Below are 15,572 nucleotides of genomic sequence, written 5' to 3'. Positions count from 1 at the left end.
CCAAACGAGGGGTCCCTTATTGATATCATGAGATTATACATTCCTTGACTGCTTGTGAATATACAACAGGTTCAATCGAAATCTATCCTCGGCCCAATCAGAGAATCATCTATACCCTGCTCTGTTCCAGATGCAATCCCGAAATGTGGAAATTCTCTCCCAATAGTCTGCAACGATCCGGTCTCATCAACGGGCGTTTTTACTGCTCATAGGGATGAACTTACGTTTTACAGATCACCACGATCCTATCCAATCTCGCGACAAGAGAGAAAGTCGTTGTGATACCCAAGGCGTATCTCATATAGTTTTCCGATTCAAGCACTAGGGTGACCAGATCAGACACACTATCGCCCCACGCAGACACTGAATGACCCACCATCTACCGTCACTAAGCTTGGTAGTTCTCCTGTCTGGTCTGTAGGATCATGGGGCAGATCCAGCCCTTTCGTCTTACCCATTCTCTGCATGCCCGTATTAGCGCGTATGCGTCACACCATCGTTGCGATCTTTGGACTCACGAATCTCGCCACTAGCGGGCTGGGAGTGATCTGAGGAAGGGGGGTGCCCGCTCGTAAGGCCGTTGAGCACATACTCAGAACGGATAAGAGGTCGCCCAAGAACACGGGGTCAGAAAGTCGGGTTCGATCCATCAGAGCTTTTCGCCAAGGCCTGTCGAGCTGGGTCACGACGTGATTGAGCTGAGACAGCAGCGATAACGTGTCCTGTAGTGTATCGAGGAGAGCCTGATCGGGATGTCGGAATCAGCGTGATGCGTCTATGTACGGGCGACTTGACTCACTCGATACCTCTCTTCCGGCCATTGACCACGCAATGAGTACTCGTACGTCGCGTTGGTGTGTCGAGCACCGAGCTACAGGGTTGATGTGCTGTCAGCGAAGAGATCATCGCCCGTTCGGCCTAACGCACCTTGTTCAACTTGGAGCGCCAACTGATTAGCTGCTGCCTGATAGAGTCATCCTCTTTGAGGTGATTATGATGATCGTTGGCACGCGAAAGCACTGCACACAAGATCACTCCGGCGGAGTTGATCGTTTGAGCATAGGAGTATCGGATCGCCCGTTTAGCAGAATATACGGGCGGAACTGCGTGAAGCTCCGGGATCAGTTCCGGTTCGTGTGAGAGTTTTCCTTTGCACATACTGTAGGAGAACAGCCAGGCCGCTGTGATCCCGATCATGACACAGACGAATCGGCGCCATGCAACGTCCCATCCCCACTGAGCGTATGTGAGTGGGCCAATGGTTCCATTGAAGTATGACTGGAAGGAAACATTAGTGAGTTCGAGCAGGGGCACACAGGAGTTGCTGCCACTCACATAGCCTGTGCTCCCGAAAGTATCAGCAACGTGAGCGATGAGCAAGTCAAAGTGCACTCACCAATAACCAATCCAAACGTCACAGGAGTCATGACAGCAGTCAACACTGGACCTGGGAAATGTACCCTGAAGAAGATGGCGATGGGGAAGGTTACAGCGCAGATCGCGGCCAAGCCATACTGCCGACAAGTCAGCGCGACACTCGACACTGAGTAGACTCCTGCAACTCACTGCATTACCTTGACCTGATCCGCTGCCGATGTACCTATGCCGAACAAGTCAATATGAGGTTAGTGGGTGGATGATCCCGCAGACTGATATGCCACTTACCACACCACCATGCCGCACAAACAGCCCCAAAAAGACGCGACGACTCGTCCGAGCCATGCAGATGTCGTATCACCCTGTAAGACGTTGTCAGACCTTGTCAAGCTATCACTGTGTTCGAACGTACTGAGTAGACGGCCAAGGCTGCAGGGGTTTGTCAGTGTTGAACTGCCGGCATTATCGTTACCCTCACTCACTGAGTTGAGCCCTACACGAAGCAATGTCAGCTTCAAGCCATTTTGAACCATATAAGCCCACTCACATGATCGTACACCAAATACCTCGGTTGAAGTAGTAGAACGATGCGGAAGAGCTAGATTATACTCAGATTTGCATCGCTAGCTAGTCGTAGTCATACTCACGCGATGAAATTGGGCAAACTTGTCAATGCACCTAGAATGGCCGCCTTGATCGCGTACATGAAGCTTCTACTGCTGAAGATCTCCAATCCTGCAACGAGCTTGGAGATGAGGTTCAGGATCGGACTGTCAAAAGGCTTGTATTCGGGATTCCGTTTCTTGGCTTCACCGAGAGTGTTATCGTCTTCGTACCGCTCGAATGCAGCTAGGCGACGTAAGAATTAGCTTTGACATAGACATGTCAGGGCGAGTCATTTCTCAGCTCACCGTCATTATCGTTACCATCATCACCATCGGTCAAGTGTTTCTCCCTATGCGACTGCTTGAAGTGGAAAATCATAGACGCAAGTTCTGGATACCACAATCGTCTTCTGTCACGCGTGCGATCCAGCTCTTCCATCAATCTCAGAAGTTTGAGCAGAGATTCTGTGAACTCAATCTAGCAGCGACATCAATACAAGGGGCAACAAATTCGATGATGTTGCCTACGGACTACTCACGAGATGATACTGAGCGACAAAGTTCTGGAACAGTCCCCGGAAATGTTGCTGCTCATGTCCATCAGCGCGTTATACACAAAGACAAGCAAGTGGATGGCTCACCTTCCCGTGTACATCCTCTTCAGCCGGATGAGCTGGATCAAACAAATGTCGATATGGCTTAATGATTTCCAGCCTTGCTATTCGAAATTCGTCCAGCGCGCTTTGCAGCTTCCCCACCACTTCTTCCAACTTGTTTTGCTTCACTTCTCCGGTCTTCTCATTGGACTGACTACCGCCGACTTTAGCACTATTGCTTTTTGACTTGGTACTTGACGAAAAGAGATTTCGATCGCGATTGACATTCAGTATCCACTGTGTTGCTGCGGACAATGCAGCCTCCGATGCTCTGATGACCGGAAGGCAGCCTCGAGCTAAAATATCAAGCTGAGCAAGTACATGTTCGGTATCGCTATCACAGAAGGTTCAGCTTGCTGTTCTATGCTTGAGCGTGCGAAGTAACTCACACAGCAAAAGCCCTCTCGATGTCCATATACCTGGTACTCTCATACACACCGACGGGTTGTTGTGTTTTCCTCAGATGTTCCAGGAGAGATATATGACTTCCACGGTGTTCCCTAGACAGGCCATGTGGCGATCCGTTACGTTTCAGCAGGCCGGCGGCGAAATGTAATCGCTTCCCACTGAAGTACGTGCTCCGCTCCTGTGCTTCTGCACCATCCTCGTCATGATCATGATGGTCGTGAGGTGGGGTATCGTCGTTGGGCAAATGATCGTCAATACTGTCCCTGGGGTCGTCCATGACTTCGTTTCTTATAGAAGCCGCTCGAGAACCCGGACGGGACTCGGTGACTTGTCGGACCGACCAAGCCGACGAGTCGAGATGTGAGTGCTTCGCATTGCTCACAATCACGTCGAAAAAGAATGCCATTCCGCCTGAACGAGCTTGGACGATCGCCAGTCGATCGAAAAGATATCGCAGATCTTCGCCGGATAATCGACTGTAGCTAATATCAACACTGAGATACCGCTGTTGCGCTCGAAGAGGAGGTAGTCCAGCAAGCGATTTCAGTAATTGCGCTCTGATCTCCTTGCTCTTATCCGCCCAAGCGTTGAGCTTATCTATATGTATCCTGTCATTACCTGGTTCAGTAGACAGGAACTCGTTGTTGTTTTGAAGTTGACCTTCTTCGCGTTCCGCTTCGCGATACAGTAACTCGATCGATTTCATCGCTGCCGCAAGAGGAGTGAGGATACCGGGGAACTTGGCTTGGAAGGAATGCCCAACTGATTCAGGGAACACCAGCAATGATGCTAAGACACCAATTCCCGCTTGGACCGCCATGGGGAGGAAGAATAGCAATCCCGAGGAGTAAAAGTCGTACGGATAAAACGCAGCGGTGGTCAAGCCCTACAACGCGGGTATGCTATCAGAACAATAGCGAGAACAAAGAAGACCGGAAACCAACTCACAATGTCAATCAAGATGCAGGACAACACAAGAGGCAAGGTTGCAGGACTAGGTTGCGTTCTCAATTTCCACCATAGCTAAGCGTGAAAATTAGCTTGAGCAAGTAGACCAGAGCACCCCAATGAGACCCACAGCTGCACCGGTTCCCGCCGACAAGAAGACAGCGCACACTATCGCTGGCTTCGCTTGTAAATAGGTCGCATCGTAGAGCTATAAAGTCCGGGATCATCAGTAACGACTTTTGACAAGGAGGTGGCCACAGAGCCCGGTAAGACATACGATTCGTTGACGATAAGTGGTCGGCTCCATTGCCTCCAAATATTGAAATTTGGCTTCCGCGGCGGCGACCTTGGCAGGATCTGTAGGGACTCGTGTCCGACCCGCAATGAAAACGCCCAGTGCGACCTTTGAAACGGGGCAAGAGCTTATTAGCTTATCCACATAAAAGCGGAATTGATGGACTATTCACCCAAGCCCAAGCGAGACCATTGAAGAAAAACAGGTTGAAGTATATTTCGAGGGTTTGAACGACAGGTTGGACGGGAGGTAACATGAATCCCACTATCAAAACAAAAACTGTTTGTGAAAGGGGTCCTGGTCAGCCGCTGTTCAATAGCGGTATCAAGTCAGTCTCATAACTCACAAGCAGCATATCCCATTGCTCTTTCCACCGGAACGATCAAGAGCAAAACTAATCCTAGCCATGACTGCGATCGCGTCCAGCACCCATATTAGCGTCTTTGTTGACACCAAGCACTGTAGACCCTGGGTTACTTACAGAGACATATCCTCTGATTACAGGCTTCAACCCTCCCCATGTCAACTTGGGCTTGATCCATGCAAACCATCTATGTCCAACGACCTTTCTCGCTCTCAATCTCGTCAACATGACCGTCCTTCCTATCCTGATTTTTGTCTCTTCTGGCTCATCGGAGCCATGTTCACCTTTCTTGCCTTGTTGCCTGTCCTCTACGGTTAGGGCGAATGAAGCTCGCTTCTTGTGTCCTTTGCTTTCTCTTCGATCGTTGGTGGGCGATTGATCTGATCCCGTTCGAGTCCGTTCCGACACCTCTGTCTCATTGACAATGGACGAAGAGGATCCGATAGGTGATGGTAGAGTTGGTGAATGTCGAGAAGAGTGTTGTGAAGGATGTGGGGAAGCGGGAGGGGTAATGATGTTGATAGACGGACCGAGGCCTAGTCGGGGAGTAGGTGTTGTTTGGACGGGCATGTTACAGGTGACTCCTGGGTGTTTTCAGGTCAAATGGCGCCTTGCCTATTCAGACAGGTAGGAAGCCTTGATTAATCAGACACAGTGTGTACAAGATAGAAGCATGTTTGTGTTGTTCTCCGAACAAGAGATGAAGTAATTCGCTGTTGTAGAGCGAGTCGCAAGCCCGGAATAGAATTCTTATCGTCTCGATCGTTTTATTTGTTTGTATACAGATCTGGGATCTCGCTTCCCCGCGGGGAACAATCCTTTCAATCCCCGCCGCTCATGATGACGCTCCGTCTGCGCATAATGCATACAATATTGCTCTACAAATAGCTGGGTATTCTAATGCAAGGTATACTCCTGTCCATGATCACGTTCGCTCACCGAATGACCTCTCCATCATCGCCCCATTCTACCGCTGGTAACTCTTTTTCCCAATCCACTCGATCTACAGTGTCTATTGCCAACCATTGCAAAGTGAGCGACAAGAAGGCTCTGGCGAAACCCGGGAGGTTGGTTTCGGGCAAAGCTTCGGTGAGGGGTAATACAGACATATGGGGTACTATTGGCGGGGTTAGATGCATACCTCGCAAAGCATCGATCCAGTGACTCACCGAGACGTTGCAACACCCCGTCCTTGAACTGCCTTTCCTGCTCCCCCTTGCCCCTTCTCTTCTTCTTCGCCTTGACAAACTCGCCCTCGCCATTGGCTGGACCATCTTCGGCCTGTTCCATTGTCTCCTTGATTCTCACGAAGCCGGGCACGTACTCGGCGAGATCGTTACCTAAGAGAACCCTACCGGGCCTTTGGGCTAGCGATGGCGCGTAGTTTACGGTCAAGAGAGATTCGTACAGCTGTCGGGGTGCATGTGGTAGGTATAATAAGTATGCCTTGTCCGAGTGTAGAGTGTGTTTGCCGAGCTACATGGATTTTTAGCTCACTTGTGCTGAGTCCTCTCCCACAGAGGCCAGGCTTACCAAATTTTCCTCAAGGACTGTTACACCGAAGGTTGCTAAAACTTTTCGATCCCCCTCGTCAAAGACAGGGTCAAAGACTTCGATGCTGACAGGTTCGCACTGCCATATCACAGGTCAGCTGTGAGCACACGGATAGCGTAAGCGGTAGACTGACGTTCAAGCTCTGACCTAGCTCCAACAGCAGAGCGAGTTGTATTTGGGCTGTTCGGTCAGAGAATGGTTTGCCCAAGCCAAGACACAGAATTGACAACCCCGCTGAATCTTGATCCAGTAGCTCTCCAAGACTCGTGATCAAATCTGAAAGTTTAGTCAGCATATATACCTTGAGAATATCAACAGTCTACTAACCATTCCAAGCACTTCCCCATTTTTCCAGCATCTTTTCTCGCTTCTCCTTCACCCCCGCAAGCACTTTCTGCACTTTCTCTTCGCTGAACTCGTCCACCTTTTCTACTGCAACCTTTCCCTTACCTCCCTTCCCCGCTTTGGTACCTCCCTTGCCCTTCTGTTTCGGCATAACAAAGCCATCGTCTACCCTTCCCTTCCGCAGTTTCTCGTCCTGTTGAAGCAGAGTATCAGGAAGTGGTAACCCCTTCTTCGCCATTTTTCTCGCCTCCTTGAATGCAACCTTCCGCTCGTCATCTTCCGCCTTCTTACGGGCTTCCTTGGCGCGTCGTTTGTCGCGTTTAGATACCTCAGAGGTTTTGTCGGATCCTCTTTCCGTAACTTCATCGTTGTCGCTTTCGACAGTTTCGCTCTCCGCTGCTTGCTTGACCGGAACGCTAGACCGCTGCTGTGTTTCCGGTTCCTCGACATATAACGTAGGGGTTGGTACTTGGCGAGCCTTCTTCTGTTTTTTCTTGGATCTACAACATCGTCAGATCGAGTCCATAGGAGAATAGACGGGAACTTACTTCCTGCTTTCGAAAGCTGTCTCTTCACTCTCTTCTAGTGCGAGATCTACCAGGTCCGCTTCCAAAGCCTCCACTTCGTCCGCTCCTTTGGCTTGCTCCTCAGTGGCTTCATCTTCTTCTCCCTCCTCATTGAGTTCATCGTCTGATGCTGGCTGAGACAAGCCCATCAACTTCTCCTCCGCCATCATCTCCTTCTTCAACCTGAACGAGTTATGGTATCTGTGAGCTTTGATCCAACAATTCCGACGATACGTTCACTTACCTATAGACTGCTTGTTTGTGCTTCTTACTTCTCTCATGGTTTGACCAGCTTGCCTCGCTCGCGAAAGACTTCCCGCAAGCGACACATTCGAAAATTTCTCCTCCTTGCCCATCGTCCAACCTCACACCGGTGCCGTCTCCTTGTTCCTCCTCTTCCTCTCCTTCTTCATCCTCGTCTTCTTCGTCCGATGCTCGACCTCCCAGCTTCTGCCATGATTGTTCTTCGTACTCGGCAGCTGCGCGAAGGCGCTCCTCATGTCGCAGTCGAGACGCTTCGGGATCTAGACCTGTTGCAGCCTGAGTCCGGGGAGTGGAAGTGCCAGATGCGCCCTTGGAAGCCTTGGCTGCTACTCGCTCCTGCGCTATCTTCGCTTGATGCGCCTTATATCTAGGATCTCGGTGTTGTATGAACGACACAAGTTGCTGTCCCATTTCATCAGCCTTTGAAACATCTGCGGATGTTCGCAGATGTAAATGAAACTCACCCGAATGGATTCGTTATACTCCTTCCTGTAGTCGTCCCTTATCTTCTTGTTCTCCTTCTCCATGAGTCTCCTCACCATCCTTTCCTCCCCTCTTTCGGCATCCCACTTCCCAACCCATTCAAATTTCTTCTCCGTAACGAATTCGCTCCACACGGCGTAAAAGTCTCTTGCCCATATTTGTGAGTCTTTCTGCGCCCGCGTGAGACCTGGTGGCGGTGCATAGGGTGTCTGAGAGTCGCCGAAGGAAGGGTAGGAGAGGGGTGCGTGTTCTGATGGGGTATGAAGCGCTTCGTCTGATGCGAGCAGGGCGAATAGCGTCCTATAGACAGAGTAGAATCCCTGTAAAGCGCAAGCGCAGGTGTTGTAAGAGAAGGGCCTTGACACCTCTCATCTGGAAAACAAGCACGGCGATAGCTCACCTCATTGGTATCATCCATCTTGCGTGCGATTTTGGGATCGAAAAATCGCATCAGTTGTTCCAATCTCACACCAGGATCTCCATACCGCCGCTTATTGAGTTTTGACTTGGGGTCATTTGTTGCTGCATCGCCGGTACGAACGTGATCGAATAAGTCGTCATCAGTCGCTGCGATGGGAGCATTGCGATGATTATCGTAGAAAGCTCGTTCCTGATAGCAGTGTCAGCGTGTAGATGTCTACACAAAGGGACGAATACGACTAACGTTCGGGTCACTAAGGATCTGTCACGTTTCCGTTCGTCAGCTCTTGTGAGCTTGCAGTGACACGCAGCAGATCGGACTCGACGCACCTCGTATGCTTGTTGAAGATCTGCAAAGATCTTGGTAGCTTCTTCTATCCTGTCGGGGTTTTTGTCCGGATGATTGATGAGCTACAAGTCCTCTGTCAGTAATGCTTCCACATATCGACATATCAAACGAGACGCTCACAGCTAGTTTCCTGTATGATCGCTATGGATGAGAATGAACGTCAGCTATGTTTTTACAATTTCATTGGAGATGATCGGCTTACCTTGATCTCCTCTCCTGTAGCCTCCTCGTCCACCTGTAGCAGCTCATAATAGTCTGGCGGTCTATCTTCCTGGACCTTGTCACCACCACCACCTGATGTACGCGACTGATCGTTTCCCATCGCGTCGGGGTCTTATCGTATCCGTTCACACAGCAGTAAGTTACTCGGCTTATCGCCCTGTTGCCAAGGCCGAAATCGTGTGCAATTGAACGAGCAGCGATTGATAGTCGCGCTCGTCCTGAAAACAAAATACCTAACGTCTTGGTGATCAGAGGTGGAGGATGGGGTGTGATAAGCGTTGTTCTCAAGCAACATTATATCCACGTCAAGGTTTGTTGATCTGTGCCTGGATCTGCGGAGACTCCGCCGGTAGTCGTTGGAGATACCAGCAAACGTTGGATGATAATCTACTGTTCAATTCAACTGTACAAACACGATCATACCGACGACGTACAACACACACACACTCCTTCCCATCGAATCAACATTGTTACAAGTATTGTGAACAAATCTTGGACTGTCGAGATGTTCTCTGCTTCTTCCTCTTTACCCACTTCGACTCCAACGGCCACCTTCAACATGACTTCGTCGCTTCATCGATCCGGGTCGATCTCACGAGTCAACAGAAATTCAGCGACCTCGTCCTCGATAGCAGCGAAAAGAGGATCAGCATATATCGTCAGCACACCTATTGGGACTGACTCTGGACGGCTCACAGAACTTGGAGAGCAGAGCGAGAATGTGAGCCAACATCACCTCGATACGTTAACTCGCTTCGTATTAGGGCTGAGCAACAACACCGTAGTGCTCAGAATTGAGAAACATCATCCGAGAACTGAAGCATTACAACGAAGCGCTAATCAAGAAGAATGAGAGTCTGGAGAAAACCTCGCATTCGGTAAGTCACCGAATGCTTATTTTTGCAATTCACTCGTGTAGGGGGGTCGCTGATCGGTCTATGGTCTCCAGCTTCGAGCCAGAAATGTGGAGCTCGACACATACATCAATAACAACACCGGTCCGGAAGTCCAGCGATTGACCAAGGAGCTGACCACGGTAGAGGAACTACTCGTCCAAACGCAAAGGTACGCCACGGTGTTCAGCCGTTCGATATAAGCGGTCGTGGACGTCGAGTTAGCTGAGTTGATTTTGAGTGTATAGGGACAACGAAAACAAGCAAACTGAGAATGAAAGACAACGACTTTATATCAAGGTGAGCAAGAGTATATCCGTCTTCTCCGTTTAGCTGACACTGTTTCAACCAGGCAATGGAAAGCTTCATGAACACCAACCATGGTTCAAGTTGGCGCGTAAGTAGATCTAATACATATCGTTTGAGCTTAGTTTCGCTGTTAACATTTTTTCAGGAAGATCACCAGCTGTATCCACCGCAAGCAACAACTACTCTTGTTACCCCTGCCACACCTCTACCAAAGCCACGAGTTCAACCTTCATCAACTTTGCGTCACTCCGTGTCATTCTCCAGCAAGCGTCCGACAAGCTCGAGACCTAACCGTCGCGCGAGTTCGATCATGGATTTGGGGACGATGAGTTTGCAAGCAGTCAGAGAGATGGGAGATGACGCAGCGGATGACACCCCTACAGGAGCATTGAGAAGACTGAACGGCGTGACGAATGGTGGTTTACGGTCCAAGGTCGAGGTTCGATCGCACTCTCCGATGGTACCAGAACCTCCTGTGGCTTCAGAGGCGAAGGAGACTTCTGTGTCGAGCGTTCAGCCGATGGATCTTATCGACGCGCTACTACCGCAACCTAAGACGTCCGAAAGTCAACTCATCGATCCTGCTCAGATCAACCAAATCCTTCAAGCTCTCTCGGCTGCAAATTCGGGACTTCTGCCTGTTGCCGACAACCTTCGGACACCTTTGCTTCAAACAGCACAATCGACGAACCTTCAACAAGCGCCAATCGAGGTGATAAAGGGACTGCTCGAAGCTCAAGAGAAACGATTGACGGAGCGTGAGCACAGGTTGAACGAGCTGATCTCGATGGTAAGTTGCCCGTATTTTTTATTACAATAGCGATGAGCCGTATCGAGCGTTTGTACGCTGATGAAGCACCATGACTTTGACCAGGCTCGAAAGAAGGAAGCGAAGTATGCGACCACAACGATTGCATGAATGATCGACGTATGTATGAAGATTCAGGCATGGCGTGCCTGTCTGTTTGTAGTGCTACAATATGTTGTTGTAAAGTTACATGCAGCCAGCACTTAGAACCGCTGTGATCGTCAGAATCGCGCTAATAAAGCATACGTATTGCGATTTTCTGATTGTTGTGCCTATCTGTTCCGTAACCTCTGTGCTTCCAAATGGTTGAGTTATATCGTAATTTCAAGGGGATAACGTGGAAAGACCGAGCAATCCAATCCGCAGCAACGGTTGGATGGTCGTTGTCCGCAATTCGGCGGATTATGGTTGTTCAAGGCGATGATGTCTCCCTTTGCACAGACACCTACGTCCGCCAACAACAGCAACAATAGAGAATGACTACGTGCATGGTCATATTGACCGAACCGAGCGCGGTCATGCATACTCCTCCCCCTTCTTGCTGTTATACTATACCTTTTAGATCCCCATTTTCAAGTAAGGAGAGGGACGGAGATGAGTGCGCGCGAGTGACCGTGCGCATGTCTAAAGTCTGGAATACTGATCTCGCCGGGTTCGACGTTTCATTCGACTTTAAACTTCTTGTTACCCTTCTCACACAATACCATATCTCATTCTTCTGTTCTTTCCATCACACTCTCCTTCGACCTATATGCTTGTCGATCACATTGAACAACTATCAACCGAACAAAGCGCAGCGACTAAGATCAGTTCATCAAGCCGGTTTCTCCCTTCTCCTCACCATATTCGACTTCTCTCTGCCTACGCTTCACCCATGACCTTATCCAAGAGCGCTCACCGTGAAGCACTGCGATAAAGATTCGCCTCCCCATATTGCCATCCCTTTACGACGACCACTCCCCCACGACGGTACTTACAGGCCCTTGTCAAAGGAGAAATCCCGCGGTAGAGTCAGTGTGTCAAGGTGGAGGAAGCCGGGAGTCATATCAGGCAACACGGAACTTGCTAGACCGCGGAAGAAGATCTTCGTGGGCTAGTCGGCTGTACTAAGCGTAGGTTGATATGGACAGAGTGAACCAGGTGTGGACCCTGCTCGAAAAGTGAGTTGCCCACCATACCTTTTGCGTTCATTCGTCGTTCCTCCTCTGTCCGCCTTGCACCGGATACCACCTTCATTCCAGAAAGGACGCCCTGAAACACCTGTAGACGGATCGCTATGATCAAGGTTTAATACTTTTTCAATCAGCCCATTGTAGTACCATCATAGCCAGATGCCTGGTTCACGGTCGTTATACAGCAAGCTGATTCTACAGGTACAGGTCAAGCAGTATTACAACATGAACCCTTCAAGTGCGATAACCTTCCCCACAGAAGAATTCGTCTCTTCTCCTTCGCCCACCTCTGGTACACACAGCCTCGTTCCCCCCGTTCCCGATCCTCGAGCACCCTTCGGCATGTACGCAGACGACTCCTCCATGACTCCTCGCGCGCAACATTCCCGTTCTCACAGCGAAACTGCCCATCTGACCAGAAATCATGGCAGCCTTGGTGGTGGAGTGCAGGCTTCGCTGGGGACACATCAGAATAACATATACCAAGGGCATCGCCATGTCCCTTCCGGACTGGGGATCGAGCATCATCATCATCACCATGCTTCTGGTCATCATGCTCGTTCTCCGCTGGTTGGTCGATATCACTCCGCAGCTTCAGATCACGGTCATCACCACTCTACCACAGCTACTTCTCCGCTGACCCCTCCACCCCTTCCCTACGATATCCATTTTTCTGAATATGGTATCACTGGTCAAGCTGAGACGTCCTATCATCACCTCTCAGCATCGCACCAGCGACACTCTATCAGCAGGCACAGGACTCCATCCGGCGGACACGACAACCACCTTCGATGCTCACCAGATTGCACAGCAGCCGAAGCTCCATATCATCTCCTCGCCACTGTAATTGGAAGAGCGAGCGTTCAAAACCTTCGCGATAATGGGTGTTATCGACACCGCGAACAACGCGAACGTATCATTGTCAACAGACCGGCGAGACCCAATATCCAAACTAGGCGTAGCAGCAAAAGACGAGGATCGCTACTGGCTGGACCTGTCTCTCCTTCATCCCAAGTCCCGTCGATGACTTTCGAGTTCAAGCCTCTCAGCTTTGACAGAAGACAGTTGGAGAGCACACCACCTTTGCCTCCAGTCAACCATACACGCCAGCCTCCAGCGGAAAGTGGCTTCTTTTCAGATCACTATCGACCGCAGCCTTCTGCCTCACAAGTGATTTCACACCGGGCGATCGAGCACGATCACGGTTACGCAATACCAAGATCGTCTTCTGCTCCGGCCTTGCCGTTACTTGCATCGCAAGAACGTCGACTGAGCGATGCGTCATTCACATCTGCACTTTCATCAGATGGAGTACAAGATACCGTCCGTCCAGGTGGTGATCACATCCACAACAGCCTTCGTAATCCACTCCACCGAGAATCATCAGAGCCTATCACTTCGTCGCCCCGAGGGTTGGAACGATCTCGCTCCAAAAGTCCTGTCGCGACCACAATCAACCGCGAGTCCGGCTTGAGACGACATGCAACCGTCAACAGTCGACGTCTTGATCCACTGGCCGACCGATCACATTCGATTGAACAGCTTGTCGATAGCTCGTCAGGTGTTGAGATGTACTTAGGTCCGGAACTTGCTGCAGCGTTCAAAAGACGTCTTCAGGCTGAGCAAGTTGGCAGCTCGAAAGTATTGAAGAGGAAAGAAGAGACTATTACAGAGGAGGAATGGAGTTTTGACGTACCTTTCTTTGCCGCGATGCAGAAGGTACTCAAAACTCGCCTTCGGTTCCTACCCGAGCAAGAACAGTACCAAATAGTCGAGTGAGTAGACTCAGTGATGCTCTGGTCCTTCGTCGATGCGAAAGTTAATGATATCGTCCGCAGGTATGGATGTCAGAAGGAGATGCCAAGTGTAGTCATCGCTGAAGCGATAAAATCGCTATCTCTTCGATCCGCTGGCATCAACAAGCCGAAGAAAGTCTTCGGAATAACTCATCAATGCGACACGAGCTTTGATATTAGACAATTGCAGCAGAACTTGGCGTCCATGCCTTCATCCTACCGGAAGGTCAAAGCTCTTCCAACACCGACCATCCTCACATCGTTCTCATTTGCTGATTTTGTGGAAGCTGCCGGACCACCGAACTCGGTCGATTTGGGGATCTGTGCGGGCGAACTTAGTAAGCTGCATGGGGTGGTCGAGACTAGACCTTTGCACGAGTTCAAAACACACGCAGAGGAGAGGTCGCAAATGGCGGAAAAGGACATGACCGCATGGTTGAAAGCTCGTTCGAAGGAAATAAAGCCCGGTGGTCTTCTCGTCTACTCCTTTACAGTGAGGACAGGCCAGTCGGGCGAACACGAGCATGCGGCACAACACCAGATTGGACAAGTCGATTGGATCTCACCTAGAGCACCATCATATCTTATCTCGATGAGTCTGCCAACATCCCCCACAATGTCAGAGGACATGCACACCGCGGACCGAGCGATGACCCCGATGACCGAGATCGGCGCCCCTTCCATCGCTTTCTCTGGGACCGTGGTTAGCCCGCCGATATCGAACGGAAAACCGAAGGACCATCGTCCTGATCTATGGCAAGCCATGTCGCAAGCTCTTACTCCTGCTATTCAGCGTCTGGTCTCCCTGGGTGAGATCAGAAGTCACGTCGCGCCAATGTTGGTCGATGCACCTCATTGGCCCAGATCCTTGACAGAAGTGAAAGCGACATTGGGGAAGTCGACCGAATGGGAGATTCTGGTGGACCAACATCCTGATGAAGAAACTCGTAAGACGATTGGGAATACTTTCAGCAACAAAGACGCCATTACGACTGCATCTCATCACGACCATAGTGATAACTTGGAGTATCAAATGGGAGAGATGGAAGAATGGGCAGCAGCCGGAGTGCAGATCCACAAGCTGTACCACCCTGCCTGGAAAGCGTTGCAAGAAGGGCAGATCGACCGGGCAGCATATGCGAGAAGAGTCGCTGCGTATGCTAATTCGGGTGAGTCACATCTCTATTGGTCCATACGGAAATCAAGCTGACGACAGATTGGTGCGATGATAGTATACGAAGCTCATCTGAAGAAAGTCTTAAGGGAGAAGGGTAAGATGGATATCAGTCAGAGCGAATCGACCGTTCAAGAATTGGTAAGTGTTTCTTACGTCCTCGTTCGTTCGAGTTCAACTGATTGGTTTTGACCATAATTGCTCTAATTGCAGTATAAAATCCTCGTTGAGAAGTGCGAGCTAGGAGCGCTGGACGCATTAAAGATTGATATTGGAATTGTGGTGCTGCGACGACGATGACGAGATAAAGGTCGTTCAAGTCCCCATGTTTGCCGTTTCCGCGTGGTACTCTCACAAAACCATCAAAACAACGCTCATACAGCCTCACCCCTGGATCTTTCATCCAACCGTCCATGTCTTAGTGACATTTTCCCCTCACGACACAGTAAGACATGTCACTCAAGCTTCAGATCTGAATAATGTTGTACATAGATTTATAGACAAAGCATGCATTAGGGTGATCACATGAGCCCTACACTTAGCAGAGAGCGAGGCTAAGGAAAG

The 15,572-nt window shown here is 50.1% G+C and overlaps 4 protein-coding genes across 4 annotated transcripts; 2 read left to right on the top strand and 2 right to left on the bottom strand.

The window, feature by feature from the left end:
• Positions 1–109: 109 nt before the first annotated feature.
• CI109_101243 (uncharacterized protein) lies at positions 110–5,223 on the bottom strand (the record flags this gene model as incomplete). Its single annotated transcript, XM_065966927.1, has 24 exons — positions 110–167; positions 225–321; positions 377–461; positions 519–743; positions 800–871; positions 928–1,103; positions 1,161–1,340; positions 1,397–1,514; positions 1,567–1,600; positions 1,666–1,739; positions 1,790–1,806; positions 1,860–1,870; positions 1,925–1,975; positions 2,025–2,226; positions 2,289–2,460; positions 2,522–2,569; positions 2,624–2,972; positions 3,028–3,932; positions 3,995–4,069; positions 4,125–4,202; positions 4,272–4,397; positions 4,462–4,568; positions 4,636–4,699; positions 4,771–5,223. The coding sequence occupies 24 exons, from the start codon at positions 5,221–5,223 to the stop codon at positions 110–112; spliced, it is 3,777 nt and encodes a 1,258-aa protein (XP_065822999.1).
• Positions 5,224–5,588: 365 nt separating this feature from the next.
• CI109_101242 (uncharacterized protein) lies at positions 5,589–8,956 on the bottom strand (the record flags this gene model as incomplete). Its single annotated transcript, XM_032006573.1, has 13 exons — positions 5,589–5,770; positions 5,823–6,129; positions 6,187–6,285; positions 6,341–6,483; positions 6,535–7,052; positions 7,101–7,301; positions 7,363–7,784; positions 7,847–8,185; positions 8,266–8,475; positions 8,530–8,547; positions 8,616–8,696; positions 8,755–8,775; positions 8,837–8,956. 13 exons carry the CDS (start codon positions 8,954–8,956, stop codon positions 5,589–5,591), a joined length of 2,661 nt encoding a protein of 886 aa, XP_031859089.1.
• Positions 8,957–9,361: 405 nt separating this feature from the next.
• On the top strand, positions 9,362–10,977 carry CI109_101241 (uncharacterized protein; the record flags this gene model as incomplete). The annotated part of the gene is made up of 7 exons (XM_032006574.1): positions 9,362–9,577; positions 9,642–9,734; positions 9,806–9,921; positions 9,998–10,049; positions 10,102–10,146; positions 10,204–10,848; positions 10,933–10,977. 7 exons carry the CDS (start codon positions 9,362–9,364, stop codon positions 10,975–10,977), a joined length of 1,212 nt encoding a protein of 403 aa, XP_031859090.1.
• Positions 10,978–12,197: 1,220 nt separating this feature from the next.
• CI109_101240 (uncharacterized protein) lies at positions 12,198–15,308 on the top strand (the record flags this gene model as incomplete). The annotated part of the gene is made up of 4 exons (XM_032006575.2): positions 12,198–13,813; positions 13,877–15,003; positions 15,067–15,149; positions 15,222–15,308. 4 exons carry the CDS (start codon positions 12,198–12,200, stop codon positions 15,306–15,308), a joined length of 2,913 nt encoding a protein of 970 aa, XP_031859091.2.
• Between the last annotated feature and the right edge of the window lie 264 nt (positions 15,309–15,572).

This window comes from Kwoniella shandongensis, chromosome 2 (assembly GCF_008629635.2).
Source record: "Kwoniella shandongensis chromosome 2, complete sequence".
NCBI lineage: Eukaryota > Fungi > Basidiomycota > Tremellomycetes > Tremellales > Cryptococcaceae > Kwoniella > Kwoniella shandongensis.
This window is presented reverse-complemented; position numbering and strand designations above follow the sequence as displayed.